General features: G+C 42.7%; 1 protein-coding gene and 1 long non-coding RNA gene across 7 annotated transcripts in view; both read right to left on the bottom strand.

Moving 5' to 3' along the window:
* Nucleotides 1-1,405: 1,405 nt before the first annotated feature.
* LOC148894631 (uncharacterized) lies at nt 1,406-4,019 on the bottom strand. The gene is made up of 3 exons (XR_016115835.1): nt 3,883-4,019; nt 3,112-3,181; nt 1,406-2,532 (listed from the first exon to the last, which is right to left on the bottom strand). It is a non-coding gene; the product is annotated as an uncharacterized LOC148894631 (long non-coding RNA).
* A 1,711-nt stretch (nt 4,020-5,730) lies between these two features.
* The window catches only part of kdm6a (lysine (K)-specific demethylase 6A), a 74,312-nt gene continuing 61,213 nt past the window's right edge, over nt 5,731-18,829 (bottom strand). For 5 of the 6 annotated variants that reach the window (XM_089002930.1, XM_089002932.1, XM_089002933.1 and 2 more), the window contains 11 exons: nt 18,659-18,764; nt 12,078-12,283; nt 11,897-11,949; nt 11,748-11,816; nt 10,037-10,185; nt 9,837-9,951; nt 9,367-9,554; nt 9,131-9,272; nt 7,680-7,806; nt 7,422-7,592; nt 5,731-6,542 (listed from right to left, as the gene is read on the bottom strand). In XM_089002930.1, coding sequence (XP_088859056.1) covers nt 6,516-6,542; nt 7,422-7,592; nt 7,680-7,806; nt 9,131-9,272; nt 9,367-9,554; nt 9,837-9,951; nt 10,037-10,185; nt 11,748-11,816; nt 11,897-11,949; nt 12,078-12,283; nt 18,659-18,764 — 1,353 coding nt within the window. In that variant the 3' untranslated portion in view covers nt 5,731-6,515. The remainder of the gene's footprint in view (nt 6,543-7,421; nt 7,593-7,679; nt 7,807-9,130; nt 9,273-9,366; nt 9,555-9,836; nt 9,952-10,036; nt 10,186-11,747; nt 11,817-11,896; nt 11,950-12,077; nt 12,284-18,658; nt 18,765-18,829) is intronic. The other variant, XM_089002931.1, reaches the window with a different exon arrangement.

Raw genomic sequence — 18,829 nt, 5'->3', positions numbered from 1 at the left:
AAAACAAATGTTTTTTAAAATCTGATTAATTTGGTAATTATGTGTGATTTATTTGGGCGCCGTGGTCGTCGAGTGGTTAGCACACTGACTTCACAGAGCAGAGGCCGTGAGTTTAAGACCCGGTCCGGCCTAGTGTGGAGTTTGCATGTTCTCCCAGGGCCTGCGTGGGCTTTCTCCGGGTCCTCTGGTTTCCTCCCACATTCCAAACTCATTCATTTTGTTTTTCTACTTTCATTCCTTTCATAACTTTGCTGCTGTGAAATGTAAATTTCTCCACTGCGAGACTAATAAAGGCAAATCCAATCCAATCCAAAAGACAGGCTGATTGAGCACTCTAAAATGTCCTTAAGTGTGAGGCGAATGGTTGTTTGTCTCTGTGTGCGATTGACTGGCAACCAATTCAGGGTGTCCTTCGCCTAGTGCCCGAAGAAGGCTGGGATAGGCACGAGCATCCGCCGTGACCCTAGTGAGGATAAAGCAGTCTGGAAAATGGATGTAAGGTGTTATTTATTCATGTAAATTGTTGATTTTTTTCATATTCTTATATTTATGAAAAGACATGAGTTTGACTTTCCATGTTTGCTATTATGCAAAGGATGCGGATGTAATTGCAATGCAGTGTCATGTTTTTGTAGAGGTGCTGCAGAGGCGAAGATAGAAAAATTGTCAAAATACCAAAAGAAATTAAAAACAGTGTGAAAATGGAAAAAAACATACCAGTACATCAATGATCAACACTACACTTAGCATGCAGCAGACTGGCTGCGCGACAAACAGCCTTCCAGATGTTGTGAAGATGATAAATGAAGCACAAGGGAATTTCAAAATGAAAAGCCAGCGGGATTTCAAGCAACGGACCACAAATACCACAATCAATGAAAACATTTCCTTCTGCATATTTTCATCACATGACTCACATTTGCCCAACGAAAGAATGAATCAATTCAATTTGCGAGTGGAACTCTTCAGAAAAAAACATGTGACGTGATTATTACAGATCCATCCGTTTATCCGTCCATTTTCTGATCCACTTTATCCTCCCCATGGTCATGGGGCATGCTGGATTCCAGCCATCTTTGGGCAGTTGGCAAGGAGCACCCTGAACCGGTTGCTAACAAATCGCAGGGCACACAGAGACCAACAATCAGAGACAATTTATAGCCTTCAATCAGCCGGCACGCATGTTTTGGGGAATGTGGGAGGAAACCTGAGGACCAGGAGACCCACGGAGGCACGTGGAGAACATGGAAACTCCACACATGAAGGTCTAAACTGAAATCAAACCTAGTATATCTGCACTGTGTGGCCAATGTGTCACCAGCCCCAGCCCACTGACATAAATACAAAACACATTTATGATGCACAAAAAAGTAAATGAGAGCAGAAAAGAATAGGGTATTTTATGGTATTTTATGCAAACATTTGCCATGAGATGTTCATTCATTCTTACATTAAAGGAGCCAAATACAGAAATAGAATCAACTGAGATTTAGAATTTTTAAATGCAAACATTCTCCTTGAAGTCTTTGTTGGCCACAAATGTCTCCTTTTTTCTCTCTATCTCTGTCTCCTTCTTGTCAATGTGAGTGCGTGTGTGCATGTAAGAAGATCATAAGATGTTCATCAAGTTAGCTCCATGCTTCTTGTGACTCACAGACCAAACAGCTATTGGACTCATTCGTAAGGAATTTGGGTGACTTGTACCGATGTCCGTGCTTCATTGGCACACATACACGCGCCCACACGTGCGCGCACACATACACGCACACGCGCGCGCGCACACATACACACACGCACACGCACACAACAATGAGGGTGACTGAAAGGGACACTTTCAAGACACGTTGGAAGTGAGGACAGCGACACATGCCGCTACTTGACCGCAGGAGACTTCAGCTCGGCGTGTAACTAAAGAACTAACTGTCTGTCGGTTTTTTTGCAGTCTATGATTTTTTCTCCATAACTGGAGGTTTTTCCAGCGGACTTTGGGCAATCAGGCAGGCAACACTCTGGACTGGTTGTGAACCAATTCCAGTGCATGTGCTGTGTCGATAAACAGCCATTCACACTCACGTTTACACTTACACTGAGGGAGAATTGAGTCATCTATGAAACTGATGTGCATGTTTTTGGAATGTGAGTGAACTTGCAAAAAATCTGCGGGAGTACAGGGAGTAAGTGTGAAATGATGTTTGTGTCTGCAATGAAAACCAGAAACCTGCATTCACCTAATCTATTCTGACGGTTCCTAATATGCTTCAATGTGTGTTGGCCTTTCAGGGACAAAATGCATTTGGTGGAACCAAAAGTGAATTTTTATAAAATATTGACTAGGTGTTATATGGTAAAGTACATTGACTGGGGACAGAGTATTTAAAAATGTGACTAAATTGTGTCGTGAATAGCCTGTCATAATAATGATCCCAAGTATGCACTCTCAAAGAATGACTCAGAGTATGTAACAGTAGTGGATCCAGACGGACATTCCAGTGTGATCCATCACTTCCACAACTGCGACTGTGGTTTCTTCAGCTGAAAAAAAAAAAAGAAACACTTGACAGCATGCGACTGAAGAATGATAACTTTGGATTTCCTCTTTTCAAATCAAACCGCATGTGTTCTTTATAATTAGTTTTTCCCCTTTCTGCTTAGATCCTGCTTGACTCATACACTTTGACTGTGAAAACAAATTGAAGGGAAAGAAACAGCACATGAGTCAAATGTGTGACTAACGCATCCGAATACGCACTTTCTTCTTTTCCTTTCGGCTTTTCCCGCCCCGTCGCAGCACCATATTAGTGTCCTCCATTTCCAGAGGTTTGATTCACATGTTTGTTTTGGCGAAGCTTTTACGGCAGTTTGAAATGGATATTGTGTGTGTGTGTGTGTGTGTGTGTGTGTGTGTGTGTGTGTGTGTGTGTGTGTGTGTGTGTGTGTGTGTGTGTGTGTGTGTGTGTGTGTGTGCGTGTGTGTGCGCGCGCGCGTGTGCGTGCGTGCGCTTGTGTGTGTGTCATCTCCTTCATAACTGCAGTGACATCTGCTGGTTCCATGCCCCACAATTTATACGCTGTTATCAATCATGGCATGTTTACATTGGTGTTCATCACTTACTGCTTCCTGTGGGATTCCACACACGGCTTTCACCTGTCCACACCCACCTTTTCCCAATCTGTTTCGTTTCCTGTAAGAAAAAGCCCCCTCATGACAGGAAAGCCATTCATTGAAAAAAAAGTTCATTTATATTTTGATTAACTTATCTGTATTTTTATTTGTATGTGCATGTGCGTATACATACAGTATAATATAAATATCTAAATATAAATATATAAATATCTAAATATATATATATATATATATATATATATATATATATATATAAATATATAAATATCTAAATATATATATATATATATATTATCCATCTATCATTCTCTCTCTATATTTATCTTGTTTTTTTCAGAAAGACAGCCCCCCCCCCTCCCCACACACGCCCACACACGTGAAAAAAGCCTTTCCACATCTGTGAATATTGGATTGGATTGGATTTGCCTTTATTAGTCTCGCAGTGGAGAAATGTGTAAATTACATTGTGTAATTCCAAATATTTTTATCAACTGGTGTTATTGTCAATTATTCTGTCTGTGATAAAACTTTACATCTTATTACTAATCGCCTTGCGGGCTGGATATGGCCTGGCGCAATCGGCTTGTTCATCATTTGAAAGGAACATTCTCGCCTCTCGGCTGATACATTCTTGAAAATCTCTAAAAGAAAAAAAAACAGTCTTCTCTCAAGTCGCATGATGAATGGAGGAAATGCTTAAAAAGGGAACATTCAACAAGGATCACAGGTCCATTAAAGGCAAGGTAGCTGTCAACTCACCTGTTAGCAGGCGCGCTAATGAATTAACTGTCAAATGGGGGGGTGGCCACGTGCTGGGCTTGTCGAGAAACCATCTGTCCCACGCTTTTCCTTTCTTTAAGCTGCAGCACAATGACCGCAGAAACAATGCGTGTCTGCAAAAATCACACATCAAGTTTAGAGAGAAAGGAAGCGGAAGCGTGGGATGTGGCGCTCAATGCTTCTGCGAAGAAATTATAAATCAATCAATCAAGTATGCATATTTGCTCTCAAGTGCTCTTATAAAAGGCTTGTCGAACATAACACATATCATGCCTCATTTGTACTTTCTTTGATAAAAAAAATAAAACATAATGGTTGCCCCATTTAAACAATGTCATGCAATTGAATCATAGTGTGTACTAGGCTGCTATTATCATTCATTATTTTCACATAACCTCCATCTTTCCATTTTCAACAGCACTTGTCATCATTCAGGTCGCTAGTAAGATGGAGACCGTTCAAGCTGACTTTCATTTGTAAAATTATAACTTCAGACTTGATAAATATTACATTGAATGTTTATTTTGTAACACAAAAAAATAGGTGCAATGACGTGGACACATTTACGTTTTATGGATAAGATTTGATCAAATGATATGATTACAATTACATTCCTAAAATTTTTACTCATGTTATCTTTTTTCACATAATTTCAAGGTCTGGTATATTCTCTGTTCCTCTTTTCCAAACTGTCACTTGCATGACTTCCTCCTTTTATGTCCTGGATATTAGGAGGTTGTAACATTTATAATGCTCTTTGGAGCAAAACACAGCATGGGCTGTGTTTTTTCACATGTGATCAGTGAGAATTGCAAAGCCTGGTAGGAACGGATGAGCGGTTCAGAAAGAATGCCCCCCCCTCCCCACAAACGCCCATACACGTGAAAAAAAAGCCCATGCCTACTGCATGGGCCAAGATGAATACAAACAGAAGAAAATAAAAATCAAACAAAAGACATGAGAAAATAAGTATTGCTTCCCGAGATTTGATTTTTGCAGCATGCATGTGGGCTACAAATTGATAAAAACAGGGCAATGACATGAACCCCAGAAGCATGAACACTAGCAAAATTTACCCACTTCAGAATTACATCATCTTTAAACTTTAAATACCAGGATCATTAGCATTTGTAAACCCACTTTAACTAGCGTACTTTCTCTTCATCTGTTATCTGAGCATTTAAGTCGGCGCATGGCTGTTTCAATTTGTGGTGCAGCTCAGAAGTATGGGAGATTGAATACGTTTCCATTTACCTCTGAGCAAATGCATACCTGTGTTTGTGAAACACTGTAATTGTATGTTTCAATGTGTATATGGTGTGTGGATGCGAATAGGCTGTTCAAATAAATCGGACATTCTTACTTAGAATGGGTTGTTCCAAAATCAATGAATTAGCATCTGTGGCTCTTTCCTTTTATTCATATAATAAGCAATACTCAGTGTCGCACATTGACGTCAGTTACGAAAACGTCCTGCTACTGCTACTGGGTTATTGCTACTTTTTTTTAGCCAAAGTTTAGGCTTTTTTTTTTACAACACTACATCAAGCTAGAGAGAGCAATGTAAACACCGATAGCAAGCTTGACATAGCTCTATTAAAAAAAGATTAATGGAGGGAAATTTTGAATACACGATTATTTGAAAATCATCTCATTAGCATTGTCGGTTTACTTGAGTTTATCGCAGTTGAGTTGGGAAAAGAATAAAAGATCATAGCAGTCAAAGTCATTTATTCCCAGAACATCAACTTTGAGGTTTATGTGCCAAACGCTACTTTGCTGCACCTGCAGCTTATAATAACGCAATAAAATAAATAAATGAAAAAAAAATATAAATAGAGACAATTTATTTATCAACGCATAAAACATCCTTCACACAACAAACCCAATTGAAGATCAGGTCTCTTACAATGCTGTAAGCACTTTTATTTCTATACAAAACATATTAGGAGCTGCTTTAAAAAAATCACAAGGCTCCTTTAAAAGTAATGGCAGGTATTTTGGAGGAAAAAAATGAATAAATTTCATCAACAAATATATCCAAGCAATAAATAGGCATTTATAAATAGTGTACATTTACATCAACTTTAAAAAAAAATCTAATGAACTCTATGTGCAACCCTTTTTTCACGTCACCTGGCCTTTGTGTCTACAAATGATAGATCAACGTTGTTTCAGCAATATTTAAGATTAAAAAAAGGGACATGTCGCAAAGACTGCATCACTCAGGTGTTCACATTACAAATGTGTTCTTTTGTTTTAACTAACGTATAAAAAGACCAGATAGGTGATGGCAAATGGAACAAAATAAAAATCAAGAACAAAAGAGTCAGTAGTCACATGATTTGGAAACAATATAATATGTACAACGCTCAGACTGCATGTTGGGAGTCCGGCAGTGGGAACAGTCTCGGAGGGGTGGCTGTCTCCCTCCAGTCCGTTAGGGGGAGGCCAGTTGCATAGACGCGCAGCTTCTGCACAGCTAGCTGCCTTGGGGGATGCTACAGAGCGTCTTTAAGAGGACTGACGGCTTACTTCCTAAATGATGACAATGAATAGATGCTTGGAGAGACCGTTGATGTTGAACAATGTCCATAAGCACTTTATCCTCATCAAGACGAAGAAGGCAAGGGACTCACCTGTAAAGAGGAAAACAAAACTCACCATTTGTCAATAATATGGCCCAAGAACTTTCACACCTTCATGGTATCTGGGACTATACTGCACTGACTATATATTTTTTTTCCAAGCCCTCTCATCATGTTTTTTATGGAGCTGCTTTTGTTGAGGATGACTTCTGATGACAACATCTGGTGTTAACAAATATCACACACAATCATTACCTGGCCCCTGTGGCTGTGCCCTCTCTCTGTACACTTCAGTTTACATTTATAAATGCTTTCTCTGTTTTTTTTTTTGTTCCACTCAGTCTCCATTTTTCCGTACCTACCGCTAATTCTTCATTAGGGTGCTGGAGCCGATCCCAGCCCGTCTTCGGGCACACCCTGAATTGGTTGACAGCCAATCGCAGGGCACACAAAGACAAACAACACACCCAGGGACAAATTGGAGTGTTCAATCTGCCTACCATGCATGTTTTTGGAATGTGTAAGGAAACCGGAGGACCCGGAGAAAACCCACGTGGGCCCAGGGAGGCCAGAGCAGGACGCGAACCGGCGACCTCTGCACTGTGAAGCCGGTGTGCTAACAACTACTGTTTTGCATTTGTTTTACATCTATGACCAGCCATGCTATGACACTGCTAACTTCATTTAAAGGGTAGGTCAACTCAAATATCATATGAAGCCCCACTCGTCGAAACATGACATTGAGATGCATAATGTGTTTGTGCAATATTGAGACATTTGGCCAGATCACACAGCCCCAGTTCTGAGGAATGGTTCCATTGTCAATCAGAATCAGAAAACCTTTAATCGTCTCCCCAAAAAAATAGAATGAGAAAGCGAACACAAAGGAAAAATGACTTTTGAATCATTCTGTCTGTGAAATAAACTCACCAGAGTGAAATGGTCATAGACCTGCATGAGCTCTTCAACCTTGTACTGCTCCAGCACCACGAAGTTATCCAGGTTGGGGCTCCCCCTGCGGGCACAGTCCTGGCAGTGCACCACGTAGGTTTTCCTGCTGTTGCTCTCGCTGGTTACGAAGAGAAGGTCATATACTTCTACCTGCGTGGACAAAGGAGACACACCAGTATGAGCCAAGCAGACACCACAGGTGGGGGGATGAAAGACAACATGGCCCACGTGGTTTACCTCACAAATACTGCAGTAGTGTGCGGGCTCATTGTGGGAGCGTCCGTGCCACACAAGCTCCTTCCCTGCAGCCAACAGAAACTCTCGCTGCATCTGACACTGCTTCAGAGTCCGCAATAAGCAATACCTAACACATGGACACATTGGCTAGGGTTACAAATAGCCTCATTAATCTTAAAAAATGTGTTTGCAATAATTTAACGTGAATGATGACAGACTTTTTTTCAGCTGCTTACATAAAGCCCAAAATGGATTTGCAGCATTGAATAAGCAAATAAGTGGTTTGTATTTTGTAACCATGTCATCATTTATCACATTTAAGTTTTGATTTACTTTTACTCCTATTTCATTTCATAGGGGAGTGTGAATGTGGTTTAATTAAAATAAATGAACTGCAAATATTTATTTATTGAACACATTCAAATCATAAATAACATTCCAGAATAATTAATACAAATTTCCAGAGGCTGCTTGAACCCAGATCTTATATAAACTCAAATTTATCAATATGACAACCAGAATTATATACTATATAAAATGTGTGTGCGTATAATGACTATTCAGAAAAACGATGTGATCATAAAATATTGTCTGATAATATAAATCTTCAATTTAAGCCATTGCTGTCCCCCCAAAAATGCTGCCAATATTTTATATGAAGTTGCACAGCACAACGCCATGTGTGGATGAAAACTGGATTCGCTAACCAACATGAAAACCTTATCCCAACTGATATGCATGGTGATTAAAGCATCATGCGTGCTTCCCTTCCTCAGGGCTTAGACAGCGTGCTCCCATCGATGCAAAAATAGGTTTACATGTTTATCTCGATATTTTGTAGTACAAACCGTAGCCATCAGTCCAACAGTTCATCATTCAAAAGAAGTTGTGTTGTGCAACAGCACAGTGATTCAAAGCACAGAAGCAAGACAACAGAATAACTTCTGAAGAAAATCAGTTGTCTAGAGTCCTGACCTCAACCAGTTTGTGATGCTGTGGAATGACCTCAAGAAAGCTATTCACACCAGACATCCCGGGAATGTTGCTGAACTGCACCAGTTTTGCAAGTAGGAATGGTACAAAATTCATCCTCATTGTTCTCGTCTGATTCGCAACTCCAGGAAATGTTTGGTTGAGGTTAATGCTGCCAAATGAGGGTCTAGCAGTTCTTAAATCCAAGGGCTCGTTTCACTTACTTTTTCCTTCCTGTCCTGTTTTATAATTTTGTAAAACACAAAAAAATAAGTAATATTTGCATGGTGATACTTCAAAGCATCCACTGATACATAATAGCACAATACTTTAAACAATTATAAATTTAAGCACATTTAACCCTTGGGAATGAACGAATTCCAAACACCACAGGAAACTGCAATGAATGCACTACAATGGTGTAAATATCGCATCACCATGAGCTAAAAGGAAAGGAAATGTTTTTGACAAGTTCTCACTTGATCATCTCAAAGAGCTTGTGGTCAGATACTTTGATGTTTCTCGCAAGGTTCCAGGATAGGTGGATCATTGGAACAATGGACTTGACGCTCTGCAGTTTATTCCACTCGTAGCGCTCCACTGCCAACTTGTACTGATGGGCTGGCGACATTCATAGAAAAACCACCTCCATTACAGCTTCAAAAGCATGACCATAATTGGGAATGACCAATCATGTTGAGAGTGCTGCCTTCACCTGTGAGGGGTCCCACATTCCACGCAATGTTGTTGCACCAACCAATAGCCTGCACCCAGTGGATAGTGCCTGTGTTGAGCCACACCAGGTCCCCAGGACGCTGGATGAAGCGGTACACAGGCACGTTGGTCGCATACAGGTCTTCCAAGTTCGGCCACCAGGAGCCCATCAGGAAATTGATGTTGTTCCTGTCATGGAATCCTCCAAAAGTCAGCATGAAGACAGTAATCCAGGGTTGTCCAAAGTTGGTCCTCAAGGGCCACTGTCCTGCCCGTTTTTTAGCTCTCCCAGGAGCAACACACTTGATTCAAATCATCAGGACCGTTTTGATGCTGCTTCAGAGCTGGCTGATGAACTGATCATCTGAATCAGATGGAAAACAGGCAGGACTGTGGCCCTCCAGGCCTGGTGCTAGACATGTCTGCAGTAATCAAAACATTGAGCAAGCAGTAAATTAGCTTCTAACGCACCTTTCGCAGAAGCTGTTGATGACACCCCAGTATGGTTCAGGCACAGCAAACCACTCGCAGTCACCAGGGCCGATGTTGATGTTCACAGAACAGAAGTTATTGTTCTCTTGGTGACCTAAAATAATCACATGGGCGCTTATTATTAGCAGAAGTGACCAAAAGTGACAAACGATTATTTATTCTGCCATTCTCATGTTTACCTGGTGTCCTGCTCCCCGGAACCTTCATGTAAAGCTGTACCGTGTTCATGCCCAGGATGGTGTGCCCCACATGGCTCAGCAAGTTCCCGGCCGATACCACCCGAGCAAAGGCCGGCAGCTTGGTTAGCTCCTGGAGCTGCTGCTTCCATCTAAAAAACATTACAGAGAGAATAGGAAAAAATGACAAACGCAGACCAAGAACAACCACAATTCCTCCCAGCGGACCTTTTCGCACAATTGTACTCCAACACGCAACTTAAAGAAAGCCCACTTAAAGGACAACCGACTTCACTTTTTTGTTACTTAACTGACATCAGAAAAACGTTTTATAGCATCTAAAATACCCAAAACACGCAGTGTGATATTTTTATTCAAATGCAAAACACCAATTAAAATGACTTAAAGTGTCCAAAATGTGCCAAAAATTGAGCTGCGAATTGGGCATTTTCAGAAGTCCCGCCCCCAGTTCGTGACGTCACGCCAAGACGTCTTGCTTTGCTGGAGAATAAAAACAATGGCTTCAGATTCGGAGAATATGCCTTCTTGTTACACATCCAGTTATGAATATGATTCAAATAGTTCTGAAGAGGAAAGCATACATGTTTGCAATCGATTAAAGAATTTATTCCGTGCCATTTTGAGGCTATATGGGGGGAAGTGTATCACCCAAAAAGAGGCAGAAAATGGCGTCCAAGCTCCTGTGAGGACTTAATCAGCCTGTTTTCACAGGCTGATAAATTCCTTCCATGGAGCTTTGTCGCCCTCTTCTGGTGGCTTTTTGGTGCAACACGGGGTTTTCCGACCAAACAAGTACTACAGCAAAATACATTGATGTGACGGAAGGACTGCTACAATGTGCCTTTTTTCGGTCAGGGGCGTTCCTTTAGTGACGTCACATACGGACTCGTCACCAACTCAAAAACAAGACTTCCTGAATGAATATTCGCTCAGTAGAAGTCATTTGAAGCCATTTTACAAATTATGGACACAACTTGTCCGGTGACGTCGGTTGTCCTTTAAGGTGCAATTAAATAATGGTGAACACAAGTTAGCTGAAATCTGTTTTTGTTTTATCTTTTATATACATAAATAAAATCAGTCACTACTTCAGCTAATTTGAATTTATTCAATATTGATAAAATTGACAGAAATAATATTGTTGGTTGTTATACCTCAAGTGGTATCTATTCCCTTTTCTTTCATGCATGCTTTTCCAAATTAAAGTCATGGACAAGATGAAGCCTATCCTAGGCGACATTGGGCAAAGGCTGAGGTATTTTGTGGACTGTTACCGGCCAATCACATGACACAATGAGTCAAACAACAATTCAGACTCAGATTTACAGCGATGGACAATTTATAACGTTTTTCCATGGGCTTCTTATTGAAACGGCCTCCCTCCGAGCTGAGATGGCTGCTTTTGCATTTGACTTTTTTGGGGGGGCAGAGCGATTACAATGGAACGCTTTTCGGAACCATTCTGGTGGTACAAGAGCACGACACCACTTGGGGCCAAGTTGTTACTGGCATCTGATTGGCTGCACATGCACCGTCATCACCCAAAGCCCCAAGCCGCCTCGAAAAAATGGACTTCATACAAAAATCCAAATTGCGCATTTGGACCCATAGAGTGAAACAAGCAATTGTTAGAATCTCAGGATTCCAGTGAGATAAAATAAACAACATTCAACATGCTATTTTTTCCACATACTTTTTTTCATCTGAGAGGTCTATGTTGGTGCCAAACTTGATGTTCTTGAAAGGACATTTCCTCCGCCGACTGACACAGGAACACCAGCGTTAGCAACAGAAACAAGAAAGCTGTTGACCCCATTAAGGCCGGCAAAGGAAGACACCCACCTGTCCGATGAGGCTGCCTCTGCTTCCATCTCCTTCTTCTTTTCATTCTCCTCCTATTTCAGAAATCAATATAGACTAGAGTAGACACATTGTGGACAAAAGTATGCGTCGCAACAGGTGGCCTACCCAATGGCAGGAAATGAAAATGGAAGACAATTTGGACGACCTCGCTACTACTGACCCGTAGCGATTCTTGGAATGATGAAGCCTGGTACTGGGCGTACTTGATGATCGTAGTGTGTGAGCGGCTGCTCTCACAGCGCCACATCTTGCGGCTGCCGCTGGGGTCCCAGTTCTCATCCGTGGGCTGGGCCAGCTGGGTGCGCACTTCCACCAGATGGTCGGGGTTGGCCTCCACAAGTGTCTTGGTGGAGAAAAGGCCCAAGTCTGTCCAGAACAGAAGGAACATGGAGGCACAGTCAAGCAATGATAGCTGCATCTGTTAGCATTAAACAATCGAGTTTCACATGAAATATTTCTTTTATTATATACTAAAACTAAAGTACTAATATTTGTAAAACCAAATAATCACAAAAATATTACAATATATACTCCAAACTGATATTTTTTAAAATGTTATTTTGGACTCAGATCTCCTCAGCGGCTGGCAACCTAAAATGCTGGAAGCGTCATAAAGGGTGGGGGAAAAAATCCGTCCGGAGCCGAAAAAATAATAAAATAAATGAATAAATAAATAAATAAATACATAAATAAACAAGGTGCTTATAATGAAGGAAACACATGCTGAACGTATCGATGTGAGCTGCACTGGCCTATTATCAAAATATGTTTTTACTTGCACTGCATCCCATAGAACTAGGGTGTCCAACGTTTTTCGACTAACATTGATATTGCACGACTGGCCCATTACGACAACCACCCACCAACACACGCCTACCTCCCTAAGTCGAGAACTGACGTGGATGCATGGCCATTTTGGCCATGTACAACTCATCTGACCTCAACCCCATTGAAAATGTAGGGGCCATCGTCAAGAGGAAGTTGACAAACATGAGACCGAGCAATGCAAAAGAGCGAAATGCCGCTATTGAGGCATCTTGGTCTTCCATAACACCCGAGCAGTGCCACAGGCTGATATCAGCCACGCCGCATTGAAGCAGTAATTCAGGCAAAGGGGGGCGCAACCGAGTACTGAGTATACAAAATGATTATACTTTTCTGACATATCATTGATTTAAAGTACCTTTTCTGTTTATTTCTTGTGATGTTCTAATTTTTTTAGACTGATTTTGCGATTTTCATAAGCTCCAAGCAATAATCAAAATTCTAACAAATAAAAGCTTGAAATATTTTGCAATGTATGTTATGAGTCTAAATGATCCATTAATTTCACTTTTTAAGTTTTATAACTTATACGAATTAACTTTCTAATGATATTCTAATTATCTGTATTTCCTCTTGAAAACACACCTTACACAAAGCGTATATACAGTAAAGTCTCGTTATATCGATATCGGATATATCGATAGTCCCGGTTATATCGATACTATTTCTATGCACGCACGGAGAAAATTACATGCAAACAGGGTCGGATATATCGATAGTCCCGGTTATATCGATATTTTTTGGGACTCCCTTGAATATCGATATAACGAGACTTTACTGTATATACACAGACACACACACCCACACACACACATATATATATATATATATATATATATATATATATATATATATATATATATATATATATATATATATATATATATATATACACACACACACACACACACACACACACACACATACAGAGGGGTGGGCGGCCCGGTAGTCGAGTGGTTAGCACACCGGCTTCACAGTGCAGAGGTCGACGGTTCGCGTCCCGGTCCGGCCTCCCTGTGTGGAGTTTGCATGTTCTCCCCGGACCCGTGTGGGTTTTCTCCGGGTCCTCCGGTTTCCTCCCACACTCCAAAAACATGCATGGCAGGCAGATTGACCACTCCAAATTGTCCCTAGGTGTGAGTGTGAGAGTGACTGTTGTATGTCTTTGTGTGCCCTGCGATTGGCTGGCAACCAATTCAGGGTGTATATATTCAATTCAGATATATAGTGGTACCTCGGCTCTCGAACGCCTCACTGTTCGAACAAATCAGAGTTCGAACAAAATATTCGAGATATTCTTGCTTCGTAGTTCGAACATTGTGTGTTCGAACCCCAATACGATGCGTGAGTGCGTACGCGAGGGTGGGGAGCTGAGCGACCCACGGGTGTATCGCTCTGTTCGTGACCAACTGTCATCGCTTGCGGACGTGCTGCGTTTTGCTCTAGCGTTTAATATAGGTGTCCGAAGAGTTTTAGCCCCTAATCATGCCTCCAAAGAAAGTAAGTGCTACTTAAAGTGACAAAAGAAAAGTAGTGCGTACAACTATTGCATTTAAGAAAGAAATAATCGCAAAATATGAAGGAGGTGTGCGAGTGTCTGATCTGGCGAGGGAATACAGCATGGCGAAATCTACGATCAGTACGATATTAAAGAATAAGGAGGCTGTGAAATCTAGTGATGTTGCTGTGGGAGCAAGTGTCATTGGATAGACATTTGAAGAGAAAAGAACATCCTGTAGCCGAGTCATCCGAAGCGGTCATGTTCCGAGCGAGAGTGACGGCAGATGACTTGTCGGAACGTAGTGGAATGTTTGGGATCCCAAAACAGACACGTACTAACTAAGCAGAATGTTTATTCACAAATAAAAGAAAACACAGCGAGTAAGAAGGCAGGGGGTGATCCGACCCGGTTACTACGGCAAAAAGCAAATGGCACACGAAGGTGCAAAATTACACAATCCCGGAAGATGACATACATTTACGGGACGCAGAGAAAATACCTCGGACCGGATACACTCGCGCATCGAAGGAAGAGTCCAGGTACGGTGGCGAGTTGAGTCAAACATCCGGCATGGGCGAGGTGATCGCGAACCGTATAAATGCCCCGTGTGTGTGATTAGAGAATGACAGAGGTGAAGAACGGCCGGGAGAGGCAGCCTCCCCCCCCCCTATATATATATACGTATATATCTACATATATACGTATATATATACATATATATACATATATATACATATATATCTGTACATATACATATATATACATCTATACATACATATATACACACATATATACATATATATACACACTTTTATTTGCTAGAATTTTGATTATTACAAGGCATGATTATATATATATATATATACACACACACACACACACACACACACACACACACACACACACACACACACACACACACGTGTGTAGGTAGTCCATCAAAGTCGAGGATGACGTCGCTTCCATTGCTTTGTGGGGTATTGGACAGTGGTTATCGGCGCTGGCGTCGATGCCACTGTAGGTGACTATGAAGCCCGATTCTGGAGCCACAAATCCTGCCACATTCAGGACATGTGAGGCCAGGACCGGGCTGGCGAGACGGTACTGAAGCAGCACAAAGGTGTCTTTGCTCGTGCCGCACGATCCTCCTCTGGGTGCGCTTGTCTTCAAGTTGTGTCACCCCTTCGTGGCATAAGGAGCGCCACAGTGGCCTGTTCGCTGCAGCAGACTCCAGATCGCTGGGCTTGATGTTGCAGTTCTTTAGAGTCTGTTTAAGCTGGTCTTTGTATCGCAGCTTAGGACCACCAGGCTTCCTCTTCGCTGACAAGAGTTGTCCATAAAGCACCTGTCGAGGCAAGCGGCAGCTAGGCATCCGGATGACATGTCCAACCCACCGAAGTTGCCTCTTTGCCAGTATGGCCTCGATACTGGTGGAGGCAGTGCGTTGAAGGATGTCGGTGTGTGGAACACGATCCTGCCAGGTGATGCCAAGGATTCGTTGGAGGCACCTGATGTGGAATGCATCAAGGCGTCTCACATGGCGTCGATAGATGGTCCAGGCTTCTGCGCCATATAGCAGCGTGGACACACACACTGCTTGGTAGACTGCGACTTTTGTTGGAGTTCTTAAGTGGTTGTTTTCGAACACACGAGTACGCAATCTGCCAAAAGCTTTGGAGGCTTGATGGATGCGGGCCTGGACGTCATCATCAATTAGACAGGAGGGTGTTAGAATGCTGCCGAGGTAGCTGAATTGTTGGACAACCTTGAGGGGTGTGCCACTGAGGGTGAACGCTGGGGTTGGAGAACTCTCTTTTGCCATGACCTCCGTTTTGGTTACATTGATCACGAGACCGAGTGATCGGTAGACGGAGGACATGGTATCAAGGGCATTTTGCATGGCAGCTGGGCTGTGGGCCAGCAGAGCACAATCATCTGCATACTGTAGCTCGTGGATGCCGCTGATCAGGGTCTTGGTCTTGGCCTGTAGGCGTCTGATGTTAAACAGGTTACCATCCAGGCGGAATTGGATTTGTACGCCGCCACCTTCCTGGATGGACTTATGGAAGAGGAGCGTAGCTGCCATCAGGAACAGGTTGAATATAGCAGGGGCCAGTACACAGCCCTGTTTCACCCCGACTTCCACAGGGAACGGGGAAGATTGCTGGCCACCAACAAGTACAGTTGCTTGCATGCCGCTGTGGAACTGTTTTAGGATGCCGAGAAATTTGGAGGGGATGCCAAATTTCTGCAGTATGGTCCAGAGAATGTCACGGTTAACTGTGTCAAATGCCTTTGTAAGGTCAATGAAGGTGATATAGAGGTCCTTGTTTTGTTCCTTGCATTTCTCCTGAACTTGGCGCGCAGCGAAGATCATGTCCAGAGTGCTTCGATCCTTCCTGAAGCCGCATTGTGTCTCTGGGAGGATGTCTTCGGTAATGTGCGATGTAAGACGGAACAGCATTACTTTTGCAAGAATCTTGCCAGCAACAGAAAGTAGGGAGATGCCACGGCTGTTGCCGCAGACTGACTTGTCCCCCTTCCTTTTGTAAATGGTGACAATGTTGCTGTCTTTCCATTCCTGAGGAAGTGTCCCATTTTGCCAGATGTTGCAGATGAGGTGGTAAAGCTTCCGTGTCAGGAGGTAACCGCCGCTCTTGAAGACCTCAGCTGGAAGTCCATCAGGGCCAGGGCTTTTGTTGTTTTTAAGGCTCCGGATTGCAGAGAGGACCTCTGTGAACTGAGGAGGTTCATCAAGGGAGGGAACTGATGGAAGCTCTGGGAGGGAGTCAAGGACAGATGTGTCTGAAGGGTTTACTTGGTTGAGCAGGGAGTCAAAGTGCTCTGCCCAGCGCTCAAGTATTAGCTGTTTGTCCTTCAGTAGTACAGAACCGTCTGCAGATTTAACTGGGACAATGTGTTGTCTTCGTGGGCCGTGCAGGGATTTTACAGCATCATAGAAGGCGTGTGTGTTGTTGTTGTCTGCATGCCTCTGGATTTCTTGGGCCTTGCTGAGCCACCACTTGTTCTCCATCATCCTCAGCTGTTTCTGTGTTTCACCACGGATGGCCTTGTAGTGAGAGAGGAGAAGTGGAGAATGAGGGTTGGAGAGAAGTGTGGTATGGGCTTTGCGCTTGGCTTCCAGAAGCTCCTGTATGGCAGCTGAGCTGTTATCGAACCAGTCTTGATGACGTTTCTGAGTGAAGCCGATGGTCTCAGAGGCAGCTTGATGAATTGTTGTCCTCAATTTTTTCCACCTGCTTTCAACATCAAGGTCACCGTTACTGGTGTCGTTGTCCAGGCTGGCAAGTACCTCTGCCAGCTTGTGGCGGTAGCTGGCTGCACATTCTGGGGACTCCAGGGCCCTGGTGTTAAGACGCCTTTGGGGTTGCTGTTTCTTATGAGGAGGTCGAATTCTCAGCTTGAGCCTGGACTTGATCAGTCGATGATCAGTCCAGCATTCAGCCCCACGCATGGCCCGCGTGATGCAGACATCATTTCGCACACACACACACACACACACACACACACACACACACACACACACACACACACACACACACACACACACACACACACACACACACACACACACACACTTCCAAAGTTCGGAGATATGGCGAGGCCATGAGACAACGTCACCTTCTTTGAAACTATTGAAACTGTCTGAAATTATTGTCTGGACCGCTTTATCCTCACTAGGGTTCCGGGGTCTGCTGGAGCCTATCCCAGCTGTCCTCGGGCATTAGGCGGGAGACCCACTTAACCGGTGTCCAGCCAATTGCAGGGCACTCAAAAACAAATAAAACAGTGATGTTCCCCCTTGTGGTCACAACTAAAGTTTCCAGGTAGGAATTGGACTAGTCTTGAATATAGCAAAAAGTAAATGGCTCGGACTGCATCTGTCAAAGGCTACTGAAAAAAACAACAACAATAAAAAGTTATAATGCCACATCTTTTGATCTGCCTCAATAATGTAATGATATTTAGATGAGACCAAAAAATAAATGAATTGAAACCAATTAATTACAGATACCAAATTAATTGATCACACACATTTTTGATTGCTTAACAGCACTAAAATAAAGTAATGTATTTGTCAAATTTAAGACAGTAAATTGCATAATTTCATACATTTGGCCCATGCAGAGGAGCCAAATTGTGTCTTGAGTAGAAAACGTTTGAGACCCCAATTCTGAGGAAGAGCATAGTTTGACTCTTATCTCGATTACATCTGACATGCAGTGACATTTGTTCCCAGCAGGTGGTACTTTGGGTAGATGTGTCAATACAACCAGAGCATGCCATATCAGATATATTTTGCAGTGACCACGAGGATAATAAATGACAGAGCAAGTAAAACAATTTAGAAGATTTAAATACATGTTCAAAAAAGCCATCAGGTACTTTCCTACCCAGTTTGAGGGCTCCTGCCAGGCCCCTGATGACAGTCACAGGGTTGGCAGGGTTGGTGCAGAACTGGTGCAGGGGAGGATAGAAGGCATCCCTCTTGTTTTCCAGCTGTGTCAGAGAGGAAACATAAGGATTAAATCACCACTTTTGACCCCTTTCCAGGGAGGATATTG

The sequence above is a fragment of the Hippocampus bargibanti genome, linkage group LG08 (assembly GCF_051943395.1).
Source record: "Hippocampus bargibanti isolate YZ-2025 linkage group LG08, ASM5194339v1, whole genome shotgun sequence".
Classification (NCBI taxonomy): Eukaryota; Metazoa; Chordata; class Actinopteri; order Syngnathiformes; family Syngnathidae; genus Hippocampus; species Hippocampus bargibanti.
The sequence above is the reverse complement of the archived record's forward strand: the minus strand, read 5'-3'. Positions and strand labels throughout refer to the sequence as shown.